The 15,478-nt window shown below is 41.2% G+C and overlaps 1 protein-coding gene across 1 annotated transcript in view; it reads right to left on the bottom strand.

Moving 5' to 3' along the window:
- The window catches only part of citb (citron rho-interacting serine/threonine kinase b), a 124,499-nt gene that overhangs the window by 79,155 nt on the left and 29,866 nt on the right, over positions 1–15,478 (bottom strand). Inside the window, exons 7-10 of the mRNA XM_079687075.1 lie at positions 9,340–9,510; positions 8,229–8,282; positions 7,257–7,310; positions 2,539–2,679 (exon numbers count right to left, since the gene is read on the bottom strand). Coding sequence (XP_079543201.1) covers positions 2,539–2,679; positions 7,257–7,310; positions 8,229–8,282; positions 9,340–9,510 — 420 coding nt within the window. The remainder of the gene's footprint in view (positions 1–2,538; positions 2,680–7,256; positions 7,311–8,228; positions 8,283–9,339; positions 9,511–15,478) is intronic.

Below are 15,478 nucleotides of genomic sequence, written 5' to 3'. Positions count from 1 at the left end.
AGTGAAATGCCACATGCAGACTGATTAGCTTCATAACACAACAACAACAACAACAACAACAACAACAACAACAACAACAACAGTAATATTAATAACTGCCTTTCTGTGTTCGACATCTCACACATTTATTTTAACATTTTATGAGAGGATCAACCCTTTGAGACGCAGTCCACCTTCAGGGGGCTGAACTAAGCACATCTTATCCATAATATATAATAATAATAATAATAATAATAATAATAATAACAACAAAAATAATAATAGTTATAATAAAGCTTTTTGTTGGAGATTTTCGATGTATTTTTTCACATTTACTTTGCATTTACTGCATCTTTGTTTGTTGGGTGAAACGTTTTTGAAAGTGACTTTTGGGCAACTCTAAATATTAATAATAATAATAATAATAATAATAATAATAATAATAATGATAATAATAATAATAATAATGATAATAATAATAATAATAATAATAATAATAATAATAATAATAATAATAATAATAATAATGATAATAATAATAATAATGATAATAATAATAATAATAATAATAATAATAAATAAAAGAAATAATAATACAAAAATACAAATACAAATAAATTCAAAAAAATGAAATAAATAAATACAAATAAAAAAAAAGAAAAGAAATAAAAACACAAAAATAAAAACAAATAAGAACACAATTGTTTTAATTAATTAATTAAAAATAATAGTAAACACTCCATACGAAACCACACCAACATATTAACAAAACAAGATAAACACAATAAGACCTTTGGTGAGTTTTGTGCAAAAGAAAAAAAAGTGTTTTGCAGAAAGGCTGCTTCGTTTCTCGTTATACGGGTCAAAGCCTGAGACGTTATTTTATTTCAGAAACACAATAATGTCCTCTTTAATCGTCCCTAACACAAAACACGGACAGCTTCACCAGTGAACACAGAAACCTCGGGAGGATCTGCTCCTCGTGTCACGCTCTTTGACATGCTCTCATGCAGTCACAGCACAAGTGTTGATCAGAAGGTGCAAAAACAACAACATGTTTACAAGAGGACATATGTGCCGAGCAGATACCCAGACACACATTTATGTATGTATCACTTTAAGCTAAGAGCGCTGTGATGTTGAAAAGTGGAGCTTTGATTTCTCAAGATTCCCTCAGATCGGGTTCGTGCCAATTCCCCGTGTTTATTCCTTTCTAAACGCAGACCCTATAGTCTGAGATGAGACACATTTTGGGCTGTGCAGAAAAAATGGAAAGAGAGAGGGCATCAGTCAGAAGTGTGTGTAGCAGCACTGAAAATACATTGAGCTTGTTTACTTTAGGAAATAAGGCTCTGCCGAATTACACACTTCTTTAAAATCATGTCTAGGAAGGAAGTAGATTTACTCAAGTACCGACTTAAGTGCAGTTTTAAGATACTTGAACCTGACTGTACTATTTCCATAATATTCTACTTTGTACTTCTACTCCACTACAGTTCAGAGGTACATGGTGTACTTTTCCTCCTCTACATGTGTTTAATCCCTTTAGTTACTTCACAGATGTGGATGAATGAGGTGAAATATAATCAAGTGTTAAATCAGACTTTAGTTCCACCTGGAGTAAATCCACCAGCTACCCTGCAGTATACAAAGTCATTCAAACTAGCTGCACCTTTACCAGCTTTGAGAACACTTTCATGATCAATCATTATAAAACATATCATATCTATTATTCTGAAATGGACCAATCTGCACAATGACTACTTTTACTGTCGCTACTTTCACTATATTTTGATGAGAATACTTTTCTACTTTTACTTGAGGAACATTTTGAATGCAGGACTTTTACTGTAACAGAGTATTCCTACACTCTGGTACTTCTACTTTTACTGAAGTACAAGATCTAAGTACTTCTACTTTAACTCAAGAACAAGATCTGAGTACTTCTACTTTTACTGAAGCATAAGATCTGAGTACTTCTACTTTTACTCAAGAACAAGATCTGAGTACTTCAACTTTTACTCAAGAACAAGATCTGAGTACTTCTACTTTTACTGAAGTACAAGACCTGAGTACTTCTACTTTTACTCAAGAACAAGATCTGAGTACTTCTACTTTTACTCAAGTACAAGATCTGAGTACTTCTACTTTTACTCAAGAACAAGATCTGAGTACTTCTACTTTTACTCAAGAACAAGATCTGAGTACTTCTACTTTTACTCAAGCACAAGATCTGAGTACTTCTACTTTTACTCAAGAACAAGATCTGAGTACTTCTACTTTTACTCAAGTACAAGATCTGAGTACTTCTACTTGTACTCAAGAACAAGATCTGAGTACTTCTACTTTTACTCAAGTACAAGATCTGAGTACTTCTACTTTTACTCAAGAACAAGATCTGAGTACTTCTACTTTTACTGAATAATAATAATAATAATAATACATGGAATTTTTATAGCGCTTTTCCTAATGCTCAAATACGTTTCTCTGTGTGTGTGTGTGTGTGTGTGTGTGTGTGTGTGTGTGTGTGTGTGTGTGTGTGTGTGTGTGTGTGTGTACCTCAGTGTCTCGGAGGCGTCTCCTCAGACTGTCACTGTTCTCCTCTCTGTTCTGAAGTCTCTCCAGTTCTCTCTCACTTCGTTCTTTAGCCGCTCTGAAGCTCTGCAGCAGATCTGAGGCCTCCGCGCTGGCCTTCAATGACTGGGGGGGTAACGGAGAAACATCACTAAAAAAGCTCCACACTTTTACTTTAAAGGTCCCCTATCATACTGTTTCTCATCAATATATCACAGGTCTCAGATATATCCAGAGCCTGTCTCTGATTGGCTGAAACACCAAACAGATCATTGCAGCATTACCCATAATCCCCTCTGTTTCAGCCCTGTTTCCAAAGTGCTGATTCTCTGTCTCTTACTTTAGATGAAAATAAGGAGCCCCTCCCCACGCCCCTCTGAGAGACATTTGGTTACAAAGAACTCAATGGAGCTCTACGAGGAGATTCAGGTGATAAGGGGGGGGGGGGGGGGGGGGTTACCTTGGTTGCTGATTGGCTAATGGTTACACAAGACAACACATCGTTATGACATCAGAAAGTGTCCAAAATCTGATCAGCTCATTTTCAGACAGGTTTTTATAGAAATGGATCAAAAAGAGAGAGAATCTTTGTTCCTGAAACTTTCAGAGTCTCTTTCCACAGAGGGGACACATGTTGATTTAGAAGAGACATGAGGAAGAGGGGACACATGTTGATGTAGAAGAGACATGGAGAAGAGGGGACACATGTTGATGTAGAAGAGACATGAAGAAGAGGGGACACATGTTGATGTAGAAGAGACATGGAGAAGAGGGGACACATGTTGATGTAGAAGAGACATGAAGAAGAGGGGACACATGTTGATGTTGAAGAGACATGAAGAAGAGGGGACACATGTTGATGTAGAAGAGACATGAAGAAGAGGGGACACATGTTGATGTAGAAGAGACATGAAGAAGAGGGGACACATGTTGATGTAGAGGAGACATGAAGAAGAGGGGACACATGTTGATGTAGAGGAGACATGAAGAAGAGGGGACACATGTTGATGTAGAAGAGACATGGAGAAGAGGGGACACATGTTGATGTAGAGGAGACATGGAGAAGAGGGGACACATGTTGATGAAGAAGAGACATGGAGAAGAGGGGACACATGTTGATGTAGAGGAGACATGGAGAAGAGGGGACACATGTTGATGTAGAGGAGACATGGAGAAGAGGGGACACATGTTGATGTAGAGGAGACATGGAGAAGAGGGGACACATGTTGATGTAGAAGAGACATGGAGAAGAGGGGACACATGTTGATGTAGAGGAGACATGGAGAAGAGGGGACACATGTTGATGTAGAGGAGACATGGAGAAGAGGGGACACATGTTGATGTAGAGGAGACATGGAGAAGAGGGGACACATGTTGATGTAGAAGAGACATGGAGAAGAGGGGACACATGTTGATGAAGAAGAGACATGGAGAAGAGGGGACACATGTTGATGTAGAAGAGACATGAAGAAGAGGGGACACATGTTGATGTAGAAGAGACATGGAGAAGAGGGGACACATGTTGATGTAGAAGAGGCATGAAGAAGAGGGGACACATGTTGATGTAGAAGAGACATGGAGAAGAGGGGACACATGTTGATGTAGAAGAGACATGAAGAAGAGGGGACACATGTTGATGTAGAAGAGACATGGAGAAGAGGGGACACATGTTGATGTAGAAGAGACATGAAGAAGAGGGGACACATGTTGATGTAGAAGAGACATGAAGAAGAGGGGACACATGTTGATGTAGAAGAGACATGAAGAAGAGGGGACACATGTTGATGTAGAAGAGACATGAAGAAGAGGGGACACATGTTGATGTAGAAGAGACATGAAGAAGAGGGGACACATGTTGATGTAGAAGAGACATGAAGAAGAGGGGACACATGTTGATGTAGAAGAGACATGAAGAAGAGGGGACACATGTTGATGTAGAAGAGACATGAAGAAGAGGGGACACATGTTGATGTAGAAGAGACATGGAGAAGAGGGGACACATGTTGATGTAGAGGAGACATGAAGAAGAGGGGACACATGTTGATGTAGAAGAGACATGAAGAAGAGGGGACACATGTTGATGTAGAAGAGACATGAAGAAGAGGGGACACATGTTGATGTAGAAGAGACATGAAGAAGAGGGGACACATGTTGATGTAGAAGAGACATGAAGAAGAGGGGACACATGTTGATGTAGAGGAGACATGAAGAAGTGGATTTTGCATAATAGGTGTCCTTTAATAATAACAATAATAATACATTGAATTTGTATAGCGCCTTTCCCAGTGCTCAAAGATGCTTAAAGTAGTTATTAATAGAACTGAGAACTTCCACACCACCACTATGTGCAATATAAATACCATTACCATCATTACAAAACACTCTCTATAAAAGTATATATATATGTTAGTAATTTAGTTTTTGGGAGAAGGGGTGGGATTAAATACATCTAAACTTATTCCCACCCCTTTTCGGATGTGTAATCAAATAGATTATTTATTTATACATAATTTAGAATCAGTAATATTTTTGAATATCAATTTGACACTGATTAATTTTGTATTGTATAATAGTTCTCATGTTACATTTTTGTATTATTGTTTTACACTAATCAAATAAAATGTTTTAATGTAATCTCTGCTATATAACATTTGCAATATTATTATTAACAATGTTCTATAATAACGTGCAATTAGGTATCTGCCACTACGTTTTCTGCACTACTAAATACTGTTAATATTTACTTACTGATGTTTCCTGTAGATATTTAATTGCTCTTTCTTTCTGCACTGCTAGAGTACAGTTTGATTATCATGCTGCTGGGTTTATTGTATTTTTGTAACTCTGGTACACAACTTCCTTCGGGATAAATAAAGTCCTATCTTATTTAATCTGATCAATACTTCTAAATCTATCCCTCTACTTTTGATATTTGTTTATTATTTATTAATGTTCCACGATGAAAGACCCATGGAAACATCAATTAAATACCAATTCAAATAAAGTAATAGCAATTAATTAACTAAAAATGCAATGATTTTAATAACAATAATTAACAAAATATATGTGTTTTTATCTAAATAATAATAAATGTAATTTTGTTGTCCTGATTTTCGATAAAATGCATAAAAGGTTCCCAGATATGATTAATAATAAAAAAGTAAGTGTATTTTGCCCCTACTATTTCTTATCAGATAGTGTGTGTGTGTGTGTGTGTGTGTGTGTGTGTGTGTGTGTGTGTGTGTGTGTGTGTGTGTGTGTGTGTGTGTGTGTGTGTTTGTTTCTCTGTGCATGTGTGTGTGTGTGTGTGTGTGTGTGTGTGTGTTCTTCTGTGTGTGTGTGTGTGTGTGTGTGTGTGTGTGTGTGTGTGTGTGTGTGTGTGTGTGTGTGTGTGTGTGTGTGTGATCTTCTGTGTCTGTGTGTGTGTGTGTGTGAGTGAGTAAGTGTGTGCGTGAGTGTGAGTGCGTCTGTGTGTTCGTGTGTGTGTGTGTGTGTGTGTGTGTGTGTGTGTGTGTGTGTGTGTGTGTGTGTGTTCTTCTGTGTTCTTCTGTGTGTGTGTGTGTGTGTGTGTGTGTGTGTGTGTGTGTGTGTGTGTGTGTGTGTGTGTGTGTGTGTGTGTGTGTGTTTGTTTCTCTGTGCGTGTGTGTGTGTGTGTGTGTGTGTTCTTCTGTGTGTGTGTGTGTGTGTGTGTGTGTGTGTGTGTGTGTGTGTGTGTGTGTGTGTGTGTGTGTGTGTGTGTGTGTGTGTGTGTGATCTTCTGTGTCTGTGTGTGTGTGTGTGTGAGTGAGTAAGTGTGTGCGTGAGTGTGAGTGCGTCTGTGTGTTCGTGTGTGTGTGTGTGTGTGTGTGTGTGTGATCTTCTGTGTCTGTGTGTGTGTGTGAGTAGTGAGTAAGTGTGTGCGTGAGTGTGAGTGCGTCTGTGTGTTCGTGTGTGTGTGTGTGTGTGTGTGTGTGTGTGTGTGTGTGTGTGTGTGTGTGTGTGTGTGTGTGTGTGTGTGTGTGTGTGTGTGTTCTTCTGTGTTCTTCTGTGTGTGTGTGTGTGTGTGTGTGTGTGTGTGTGTGTGTGTGTGTGTGTGTGTTCGTGTGATCTTCTGTGTGTGTGTGTGTGTGTGTGTGTGTGTGTGTGTGTGTGTGTGTGTGTGGGTGGGTGTGGGTGTGGGTGTGGGTGTGTGTGTGTGTGTGTGTGTGTGTGTGTGTGTGTTTTTCACTTAGATTTGATTTCACATTTTAATGATTTTTTATTAGTTTTAAATCCCAACACTTGCAGAAAGCTTGGCTGCATATACGCTGTCTGTCTTTCGTCTATGTCATATTGTCTTTTTATTATTTGTATTTGTCGTTATATTATTTACTATAACCAGTATATTTGATCCTTGTCATTGAAAGGCACCTCTAAATAAAATGTATTATTATTTATTATAATTATTCTCAGCACCGCAACATCATTTTCTCTCAGCAGAACGTTTTAAATAATGTTATTTTAAATATTAATTTTTAGAAAGAAGACATTTAGCATGAAGTCATCTGAAATCATGAGGTTGCTGATAATGAGGCAGAAACTTTGGATCAGACAAAGCCCATGATTTATGAATGGGGTCCGAGGGGGTAAAGAGGCAGAAATCTGGAGGGTTAAAAAGCAGTTACAGCCGGGGCATTTGGGAGCATGAGCTACGGATTATTCATGAATGTTCCCAGAGAAAAGACCTTGGTATGTTTCTCTTGAAGCTCCTGCATCTTGCTCTGCTGCTCAGCGTTGGTCTGAAAAACAGAAGCAGTCCTTACGATGAGTGAAGATTCATATTCAAGCTTATTATCCTCTGTTAAAATATACTTTAGTTCAACTCGTCAGCGTCGTTATCTAGACGTCCTCATCAATCACAGAATCATCAGGGTTTCCCGCACATAGACTTTAAATTAGACTCGTATATCAACGTCCGCCAAAGTATATTTCGCGAGCACGACGATATCTGCGATCGATTAACTAACCCTCCTGTACCGCAGTAACTCCGCTGCGAGGCTCCGGCGAACCGTTCATGAGCGTGCTCCACTAGCAACCCCCCCCCCCCCGCTCCACTAGCACCTCCCCCCCCCGCTCCACTAGCAACCCCCCCCCCTGCTCCACTCACACCCCCCCCCCCCCCACTCCACTAGCAACCCCCCCACCCCCTGCTACACTTGCACCCCCCCCCCCCCGCTCCACTAGCAACCCCCCCCCCCCTCCACTAGCAACCCCCCCCCCCCCTGCTCCACTTGCACCCCCCCCCGCTCCACTAGCACCCCCCCCCCCACCCCGCTCTCGGCTACCACCACAAGTAGATTTCAGATCTGTGGGAAACACTAATACAATTGATTGGATAGTGATGCAACTAGTAACTGTTTTCATCGGCCTGTTATTTATTATATTAATAGTTGAATAGTGAGTTATATAACATGGAAGAAAATAGTGAAAGATGTGCATCTCAGCGCCTCAACTTCCAAAGTAACATCTTGAAACATCCGTACATAACCAAAAGATATATAAGCAGTAAACCTCCATTAGTTAAAAGGCAATTATTGTATAAAAATTAAATTGAACAACGAATCAATCGGCAACATAGATGGAAAGGATGGCTGGATTAATAGATAGATTATTTGTGTCATCTCATTAAATGTTATATAATGGATTTAAATGTCTACCTTCTCCAACTTGCCGACCTGCTCCTCGGCGTCTGCTTTGCTTTGCTCTTTGACCTGTGGAGATATGAGACACTGTAGTGGGGGTCATGGTAAGGTGACAGAAAAGTAAACACTTCATGTCTGTCAGCGTCATATCTCTAGGACCGTTCTACTTCCTGTTTGGTGTGCGTGTTGCTGAGGACACGACTGATGTTGGTGTCCCGTGTGAGGCTGCTTGGGTAAAGGTCAGTCTCTATGTGTCTTAAAACTTTTACTTTCTTCTAAAAGCTCTTATAAACTTAAGGCACATTTAAAGGATGCTATAAATACTAATGTTTGGAGGTCATAATGTTTAAAGGGGAGCATTAGCACTTTCGCGCTACGCAATCAACTTTTATTGATAAAGCCCAATATCACAATTGTACATTTGTATCAGGGGGCTTTACGGTTGATTCAGAATACAAATATGACCCCCGCTGTCCCCAGACACTACTGTATATCGGACAAGGTCAAACTCCGGGAAAAGATGGAAGGAACCCCACAGTTAACGGAAGTAACCCCATAGTCTCAGGAAACCCCCCCAAAGATTAACAAATGAAACCCCACGGCTAACGAATGACAGCCCAGGGTTATCGAATGAAAGAATGAAACGTTTAAATTAAAAAGATAATAGATTTTCAACATAGGTAGTCCGAGAAACACTGCCGTAAACACTTGATGTACCTCGAAACCCCAGAAGCAGATACAAGCCAGAACGACTGATCGAAACCACCACTGTCTCTAAATCTATCAGGGTACAGGGTCAGACTGAAGCATCCTTTGTGCTCCAGTCGACCCTCTCAGTAAACACAGAGCTGCAGATCAGATGCACGCTGAAGGCTCTTTGAGCACGTTCTCTCTCAGTGATTGTGCTGTTATGTTAAACGTGTGTTGTTTGTTCTCATGTGTTGTGTCTTGATGTTTGTTTGTTGATGTGACACATGGAGCTGCTGTCATACAAGTCACATTTCAGACTTGATCTGACCATTAAAGTATTATCGTATCGTAAAGCACGACTCTGTTTCCATGATGCCTTCAGGGTCCTTTACAGACCGCCCCTGTTTCCATGATGCCTTCAGGGTCCTTTACAGACCTTCTGCATCCTCAGCTGGTATTCGGCTGCCTTCCTCTTCAGATCCTCACTGGACTGACGAGACTCTTTCAGCTCAGACTCGTACAGGTCGCTACGACGACGAGCAGCTGATAGGTCCTCCTCCAGCTGACGGATAGAAACCGTCATCTCCTCCACCTGAGCATGGTACTCCTGCAGAGGAAACAAGGAAACCACTAGGTGAGAGAGGAGACGAGAGGTTTTTTTGGTTTTTAAAATCCCTTTTATTAAACTATTGCACTTTCAGCATAACATTTTTACCTCATCACTAGAGGGAAGAACACAAACAAGCAGCAACAAATACACAGCCAGTAAACAATCAAGAGAGGAGAGGAGATAGAGGAGAGAGGAGAGAGAGGAGAGAGGAGGGAACAGGAAAGAGGAGGAAGTGAAAGGAAAAGGAAGGAAAGGAAAAGAGATTAAAGCAAAGGAAGAATAGGAAAGGAAAAGGCAATTTTGGGAGGGTAGGGGGCAAAGGAAGAGAAAAGAGGAGACGAAACAAGACAAGCGCAGGGTTTCCGTTAGCCGGTAATTACCGTTTTTTTGCTGGTCAAATTAATTAAAAAACGGTAAATTCAAAACCTGTCGGTCAAAATTTCAGGTGATAATTAGGGATGCTCCGATCAATTAGCCGCTGATCAGGAGAGCTGGATCTGATCGATATGAATATAAACGCGAGCGAAGTATAACCGCACGCAAGAGAGGGACCAGTTAGCGCTCGCTAACACGGCTAGTGTTGAGCCCCGCGCTTTAGCCGAAGGAGCTGACCGGTTCTTCCTGGCCGCCCGGCGTTTTACCCCTGAGGTGCTGGCCCCGTCACGCAGCGGCACCTTCCCTGGTAGAGACACGCCACCTAGCAGAGGCACCGGGGCCCGACGACAACGACTAACGGCTTACAGCTAACGGCCGTTGACAACGACTAGCGGCTAACAGCTAAAGGCTAACGACGACGACTAACAGCCAACGGCTAGCAGCTAACGACGACTGACAGCTAACGGCTAGCAGCTAACGGCTGACTTCATCCATCTGTTAACCCTTTTTTTGTGGTACCGGAGAGGAGGTTCGAGCAAGTCGGGTCGGCCTCATGTGGAGCCTCTCACAATTTCGCCCACCTGTTTTCGGTAGTGGACAGGACGACCCTTTTGAGCTTCTTCTGGTGCCTGAGAGGAGGTCCGACCAAGTCTGGTCGACCTCGTGTTGACCCACTCGGTGTTTCACCACCTCGACTGCAGTTTCGGACGTCGCCCACGCTTTCAACGGCGCCTGGTTGGCACACTTCTGGACCCTGCCTGGCCTCTCCCCTGTCCACGGCTCCTGCCTCCCGGGGACTTCGTGCCCGCCGCCGCCGCTGTGCCCTCGCGTGCGGCTGGGCAGCGCTCCTTCCTGCTGGGGACCACCGGGATATTCACGCCCGTCCCCACGTCGCAGCACAGCGACCCAGCTTTCTACGGTTGGCGGATGTTGTTTTCATTCACCTCGACGCCTACCATGGCCCCCTGCGGCCCCCTTACGACGGCCCGTTCCATGGCCCGCCCCCCACCCCCGGTGGGGATGCCCTCGCCCTCGTTCGGGCCCCTGCCCGCTCCTGCGGCCCCCTTACGACGGCCCGTTCCATGGCCCGCCCCCCACCCCCGCTGGGGATGCCCTCGCCCTCGTTCGGGCCCCTGCCCGCTCCTGGAATAGGACGTTCTCTTCATATTTACTCTCCTTGATTCCGTTAACATGGAGAAACAGTTTTCAAAGTGCCCTTCCAGCGGAGCAGCAAATGATGTCTAAAGTGGGAAAGAGCTCTCCATCTGCCCAAAAGCAGTTTGAGCAGAAGTGTTGCATCGTTTACAGAAACAAAGTCATTCATAAGAGATGCGTTGTAGATGGTCCAGAAGCACATTCAAAGCTCACACCATGAACACAGCTCCACGCAGGTCATTACAGAAGCTTGTTTGAAAGCCGTTACATGTCACATCTGATGGAGAGAGACACTTGTGTTCAGCCAGAGTCACTTCATGCACACGTCTGTTCAGGAGGAATTAGAAACACTCTAACAGATTCACCTCCTGTCCGTCAGGAGGAAAGGATCCTGCAGAGACGCTCAGTGACACACGGTGAAACGGATGGGGAACATTACAGATTCAACCGTGAATCTCTGATACACTTTCATCACTAACATTATCATGCAAGGTTTTTGAGGACGTCAAAAAAAGGATAATATTTGTTTTATACTTTTCAAGTGAGTCCAGTGTACAGAATAAAAAATAAACACATGGAACGATAATTCACATACATATATTATTTATGAATAGCATTTTTTTTAAGTTCAAGGGAGAACATGTAACTTAATGTTAAAATAGGCACTAAAATCCTTGCCGTATGCATTACTGTTGTTTTTCTTATAATGTTCTAAATGTTTTTTTGTATTTAAAAAAATAATAATTATAATAATAATAATATATATGTGTGTTATTATTATTTTTAATAATTATTATTTCATTGTTTTATTATTATTATTATGTATCATTATTTTCATTTATTTATTATTTAATTATTTATTATAATTCTCATTATTATTATTTTACTAATTACTCTCTTTATTATTCCCGTTATTATTATTTAGTTGTTTTTTTTTAAGTACTATTTGTGTACTTAAAAAAATGCTTTAGAAAAAAATGCGCAACAATTTGAAAGTACACAGCTGAAAACAATCTGCCTCTGCCTTCACACTTCCTCACAGAGCCCCTCCTCCAACACACACGAACGCGCACATGACCAATGAGGGCACGAGATAAGTTTGTGCACAGATGGAAGGCTGACAGGCAGGTAGGCCATCCAGCTATTTTAGCCGGCTCAGATGATTGGTCGTGCTTTTTACAGCGCCACAGCTTCCACAGGTGAAGTTTTTTAATGTATTTATTTTAATTGTATGTTAAGAGCATTCCATGGAATATAACAAAAAGTGTTTCTGAAGTGAATTGCCTTCCTACCTTTAAGGCAAATGTCAAGCCATTTTTCTTTGTTTTGTTTTAATATGCAAAAAATGCTTTGAACAAAGTACATTTATAGAAGAAGGTAAGTTAATTAATTGAAGTCCCATCCCATAATATAGTTGTGAAATATATTGACTTCCTTCCCTTAAGATCAAGTTAATCATGCATGCATTTAATACACATGCATACATTGAGGGCCCTTAAGTGTCCTTTCCTGCTAACCCTAATTGGTTTCACAGCCATCACATGAAGCCTGTGTTTCCTCAGAGGCTCGTTGGTGAAACGTCTCTGTGCATATGTTTGCAGGTCTTAATGGCTCCGGCACAGATTGCTTTTATTTATAAATGATTAAACCCCCCAATCTCTCTAGTTTGTTGATCCAACACTGCAGCTTTCTGCAGGAGAATGATAAACAGAGCAGTGGTGTGACAGAGCGTGGGAGACAGATGCTTTTCAAGATGAAATGCAGGATTCATCCGCCGTAAACACCCTGCTGGGATCGACCAATGGGAACACAGAAACACATAATATGCATGAGGAGGACATTATACTCGTAGATGTGAAGATGCAGACTATTCCCCGCTTGATTTAATCATATTTTATCCACAAAAGGATTGCTTTGAGGTCTATTTTCTACTTCCCACAGCCCAAAATAACCTTTACTCACACCTCAGTGGAGAGGAATATTACTCTGATACCCTGCTGTCAGTATTTACCTTCAGCTAGTGCCTGAGGAGCGCTACTGGCACACACATCTTGACCTTTATTTGGAAAACCCCCGGACAATATATACTGAAGTGGGAAATACACTTTGGGACTAATTCCCACCACACATTTCAAACCAGCGATCTAATATGTGTAAAAAACAAGTGTCAGGGAGAATAGAAACTCACACTCAGCTGTTCAGGCTCTCCTCTACATAGCAACATGCTAACATTATCTTTGTGAGGGAATATTTCTGTCTTTACTCCTAGATATTTAACTCTTTGACGTTTATGACCAACCCTGGCTCTGTTATCTCCCGTAAGGAATGTGCTAATGCAGTCATATGTTGATATTTCTCAATCTATGACCGGTCAACTCTGGGTAACAAATGGTTTTATGACTGTGAGAACGCTGGCTTCTAAGCACCACAGACAGGTGATTCAGGGTCTCCAGATGTTGGGGCTATCTCCAGTGCTCCATGTTGATTAACTCTCTGTAAGCTAGTTAAAAGGTCTATCGAGAGAGAGGCTGGTCAGAGTTGATGTGGCAACCCACCCGTGCAGTCAGAACCTCTGGCCGTGTGACTTGTGATGTGAAATTCTCCGGCCGATACTTGTAATAAACTACCAGTGTTTGACATCAAAGCTCCAACTCTCCTCGTGTCTCTCTGAGTCCTGACTCTCCATTGCTGCAGAAGTTTCCCTTACAATCTTTACTATTTAGATGTGGCTGAGGAGAAGGACACCTTTCCCCCAAAAATGTCCTCCAGTTCCACCTAAGCTAAGGGACGCCCCGGGGGCTTCAGTGCTTAAAAATAGGAAGCAAGGTCTTCCAACCTCTTTTGGAAATGGGAAGTCTGTGTTCAGCATTTCTGTAACTTTCTCTCTCTAGCAAACTCTCTTATATTCTCATGCATCTATTCCCGTCACTTCTCATTTGCACAATTGAGCTCAGCAGAATCAAAGTGAGGAGAGATTGTCCAAAGTGTCCCCCCCCCCCCCTTATCTGCATTTGTGCGAGTCATTGCTTGAGGACAGTGAAGATGGAGGTCAGTGAGGGATGAAGGCGGCTCTTTGACCCACGTCCGAGTGCAGCCATTCAGAACAAGTTGGTCTCCAAACCCCCAGTGAACATCAAGCCTCCTGAAGTGGAAATCTCCAAATAACACAATGGTGCTTGAGCCCATGACCCACGGATGAATAAGTGGAACAGTTGTATGTGTTTGCAGTGAGAAGAATGTTCAGTCACTATTTATCCTATAGCTCACAAAGTTGTCCTTTGACCCTCGCAGTGAATAAGGAAAAAGTCCCTGATGCAAACAGAGTATTTCCTTCTGCTGCAGATCACATTGAAAGCATTTAAACACAAGTTGACTTTCATGGTAAAGTAGTTACAATAAAGTACGATGCACGCTAGATAATACCCACTACCATTCTTCAGAAATGAGTCTACAAAACAAGACAATGAGAGCTTCAAGAGCCGCCAAAGTGTGCACAACTTTGATGCACATATTTATTAGATATTTTACATCTGCTCAATGAATACTTTTACTGTGGATACTTTAACTATATTTAGATGAGAATACTTTTATACTTTTACTTGAGGAACATTTTGAATGCAGGACTTTTACTGTAACAGAGTATTCCTACACTCTGGTACTTCTACTTTTACTCAAGTACCAGATCTGAGTACTTCTACTTTTACTCAAGAACAAGATCTGAGTACTTCTACTTTTACTCAAGTACCAGATCTGAGTACTTCTACTTTTACTCAAGTACCAGATCTGAGTACTTCTACTTTTACTCAAGTACAAGATCTGAGTACTTCTACTTTTACTCAAGTACCAAATCTGACTACTTTTACTCAAGTACAAGATCTGAGTACTTCTACTTTTACTCAAGTACCAGATCTGAGTATTTCTACTTTTACTCAAGTACAAGATCTGAGTACTTCTACTTTTACTCAAGTACACGATCAGAGTACTTCTACTTTTACTCAAGTACAAGATCAGAGTACTTCTACTTTTACTCAAGTACAAGATCAGAGTACTTCTACTTTTACTCAAGTACACGATCAGAGTACTTCTACTTTTACTCAAGTACAAGATCTGAGTACTTCTACTTTTACTCAAGTACCAGATCTGAGTATTTCTACTTTTACTCAAGTACACGATCAAAGTACTTCTACTTTTACTCAAGTACCAGATCTGAATACTTCTACTTTTACTCAAGTACAAGATCTGACTACTTCTACTTTTACTCAAGTACACGATCTGAGTACTTCTACTTTTACTCAAGTACAAGATCTGAGTACTTCTAGTTTTACTCAAGTACACGATCTGAATACTTCTACTTTTACTCAAGTACACGATCTGAGTACTTCTACTTTTACTCAAGTACACGATCTGAATACTTCTACTTTTACTCAAGTACACG

The sequence above is a fragment of the Notothenia rossii genome (genome assembly GCF_949606895.1).
Source record: "Notothenia rossii genome assembly, chromosome: 6".
Taxonomy (NCBI): Eukaryota; Metazoa; Chordata; class Actinopteri; order Perciformes; family Nototheniidae; genus Notothenia; species Notothenia rossii.
Note: the sequence above shows the minus strand (reverse complement) of the source record. Positions and strands in the feature narration are given on the sequence as shown.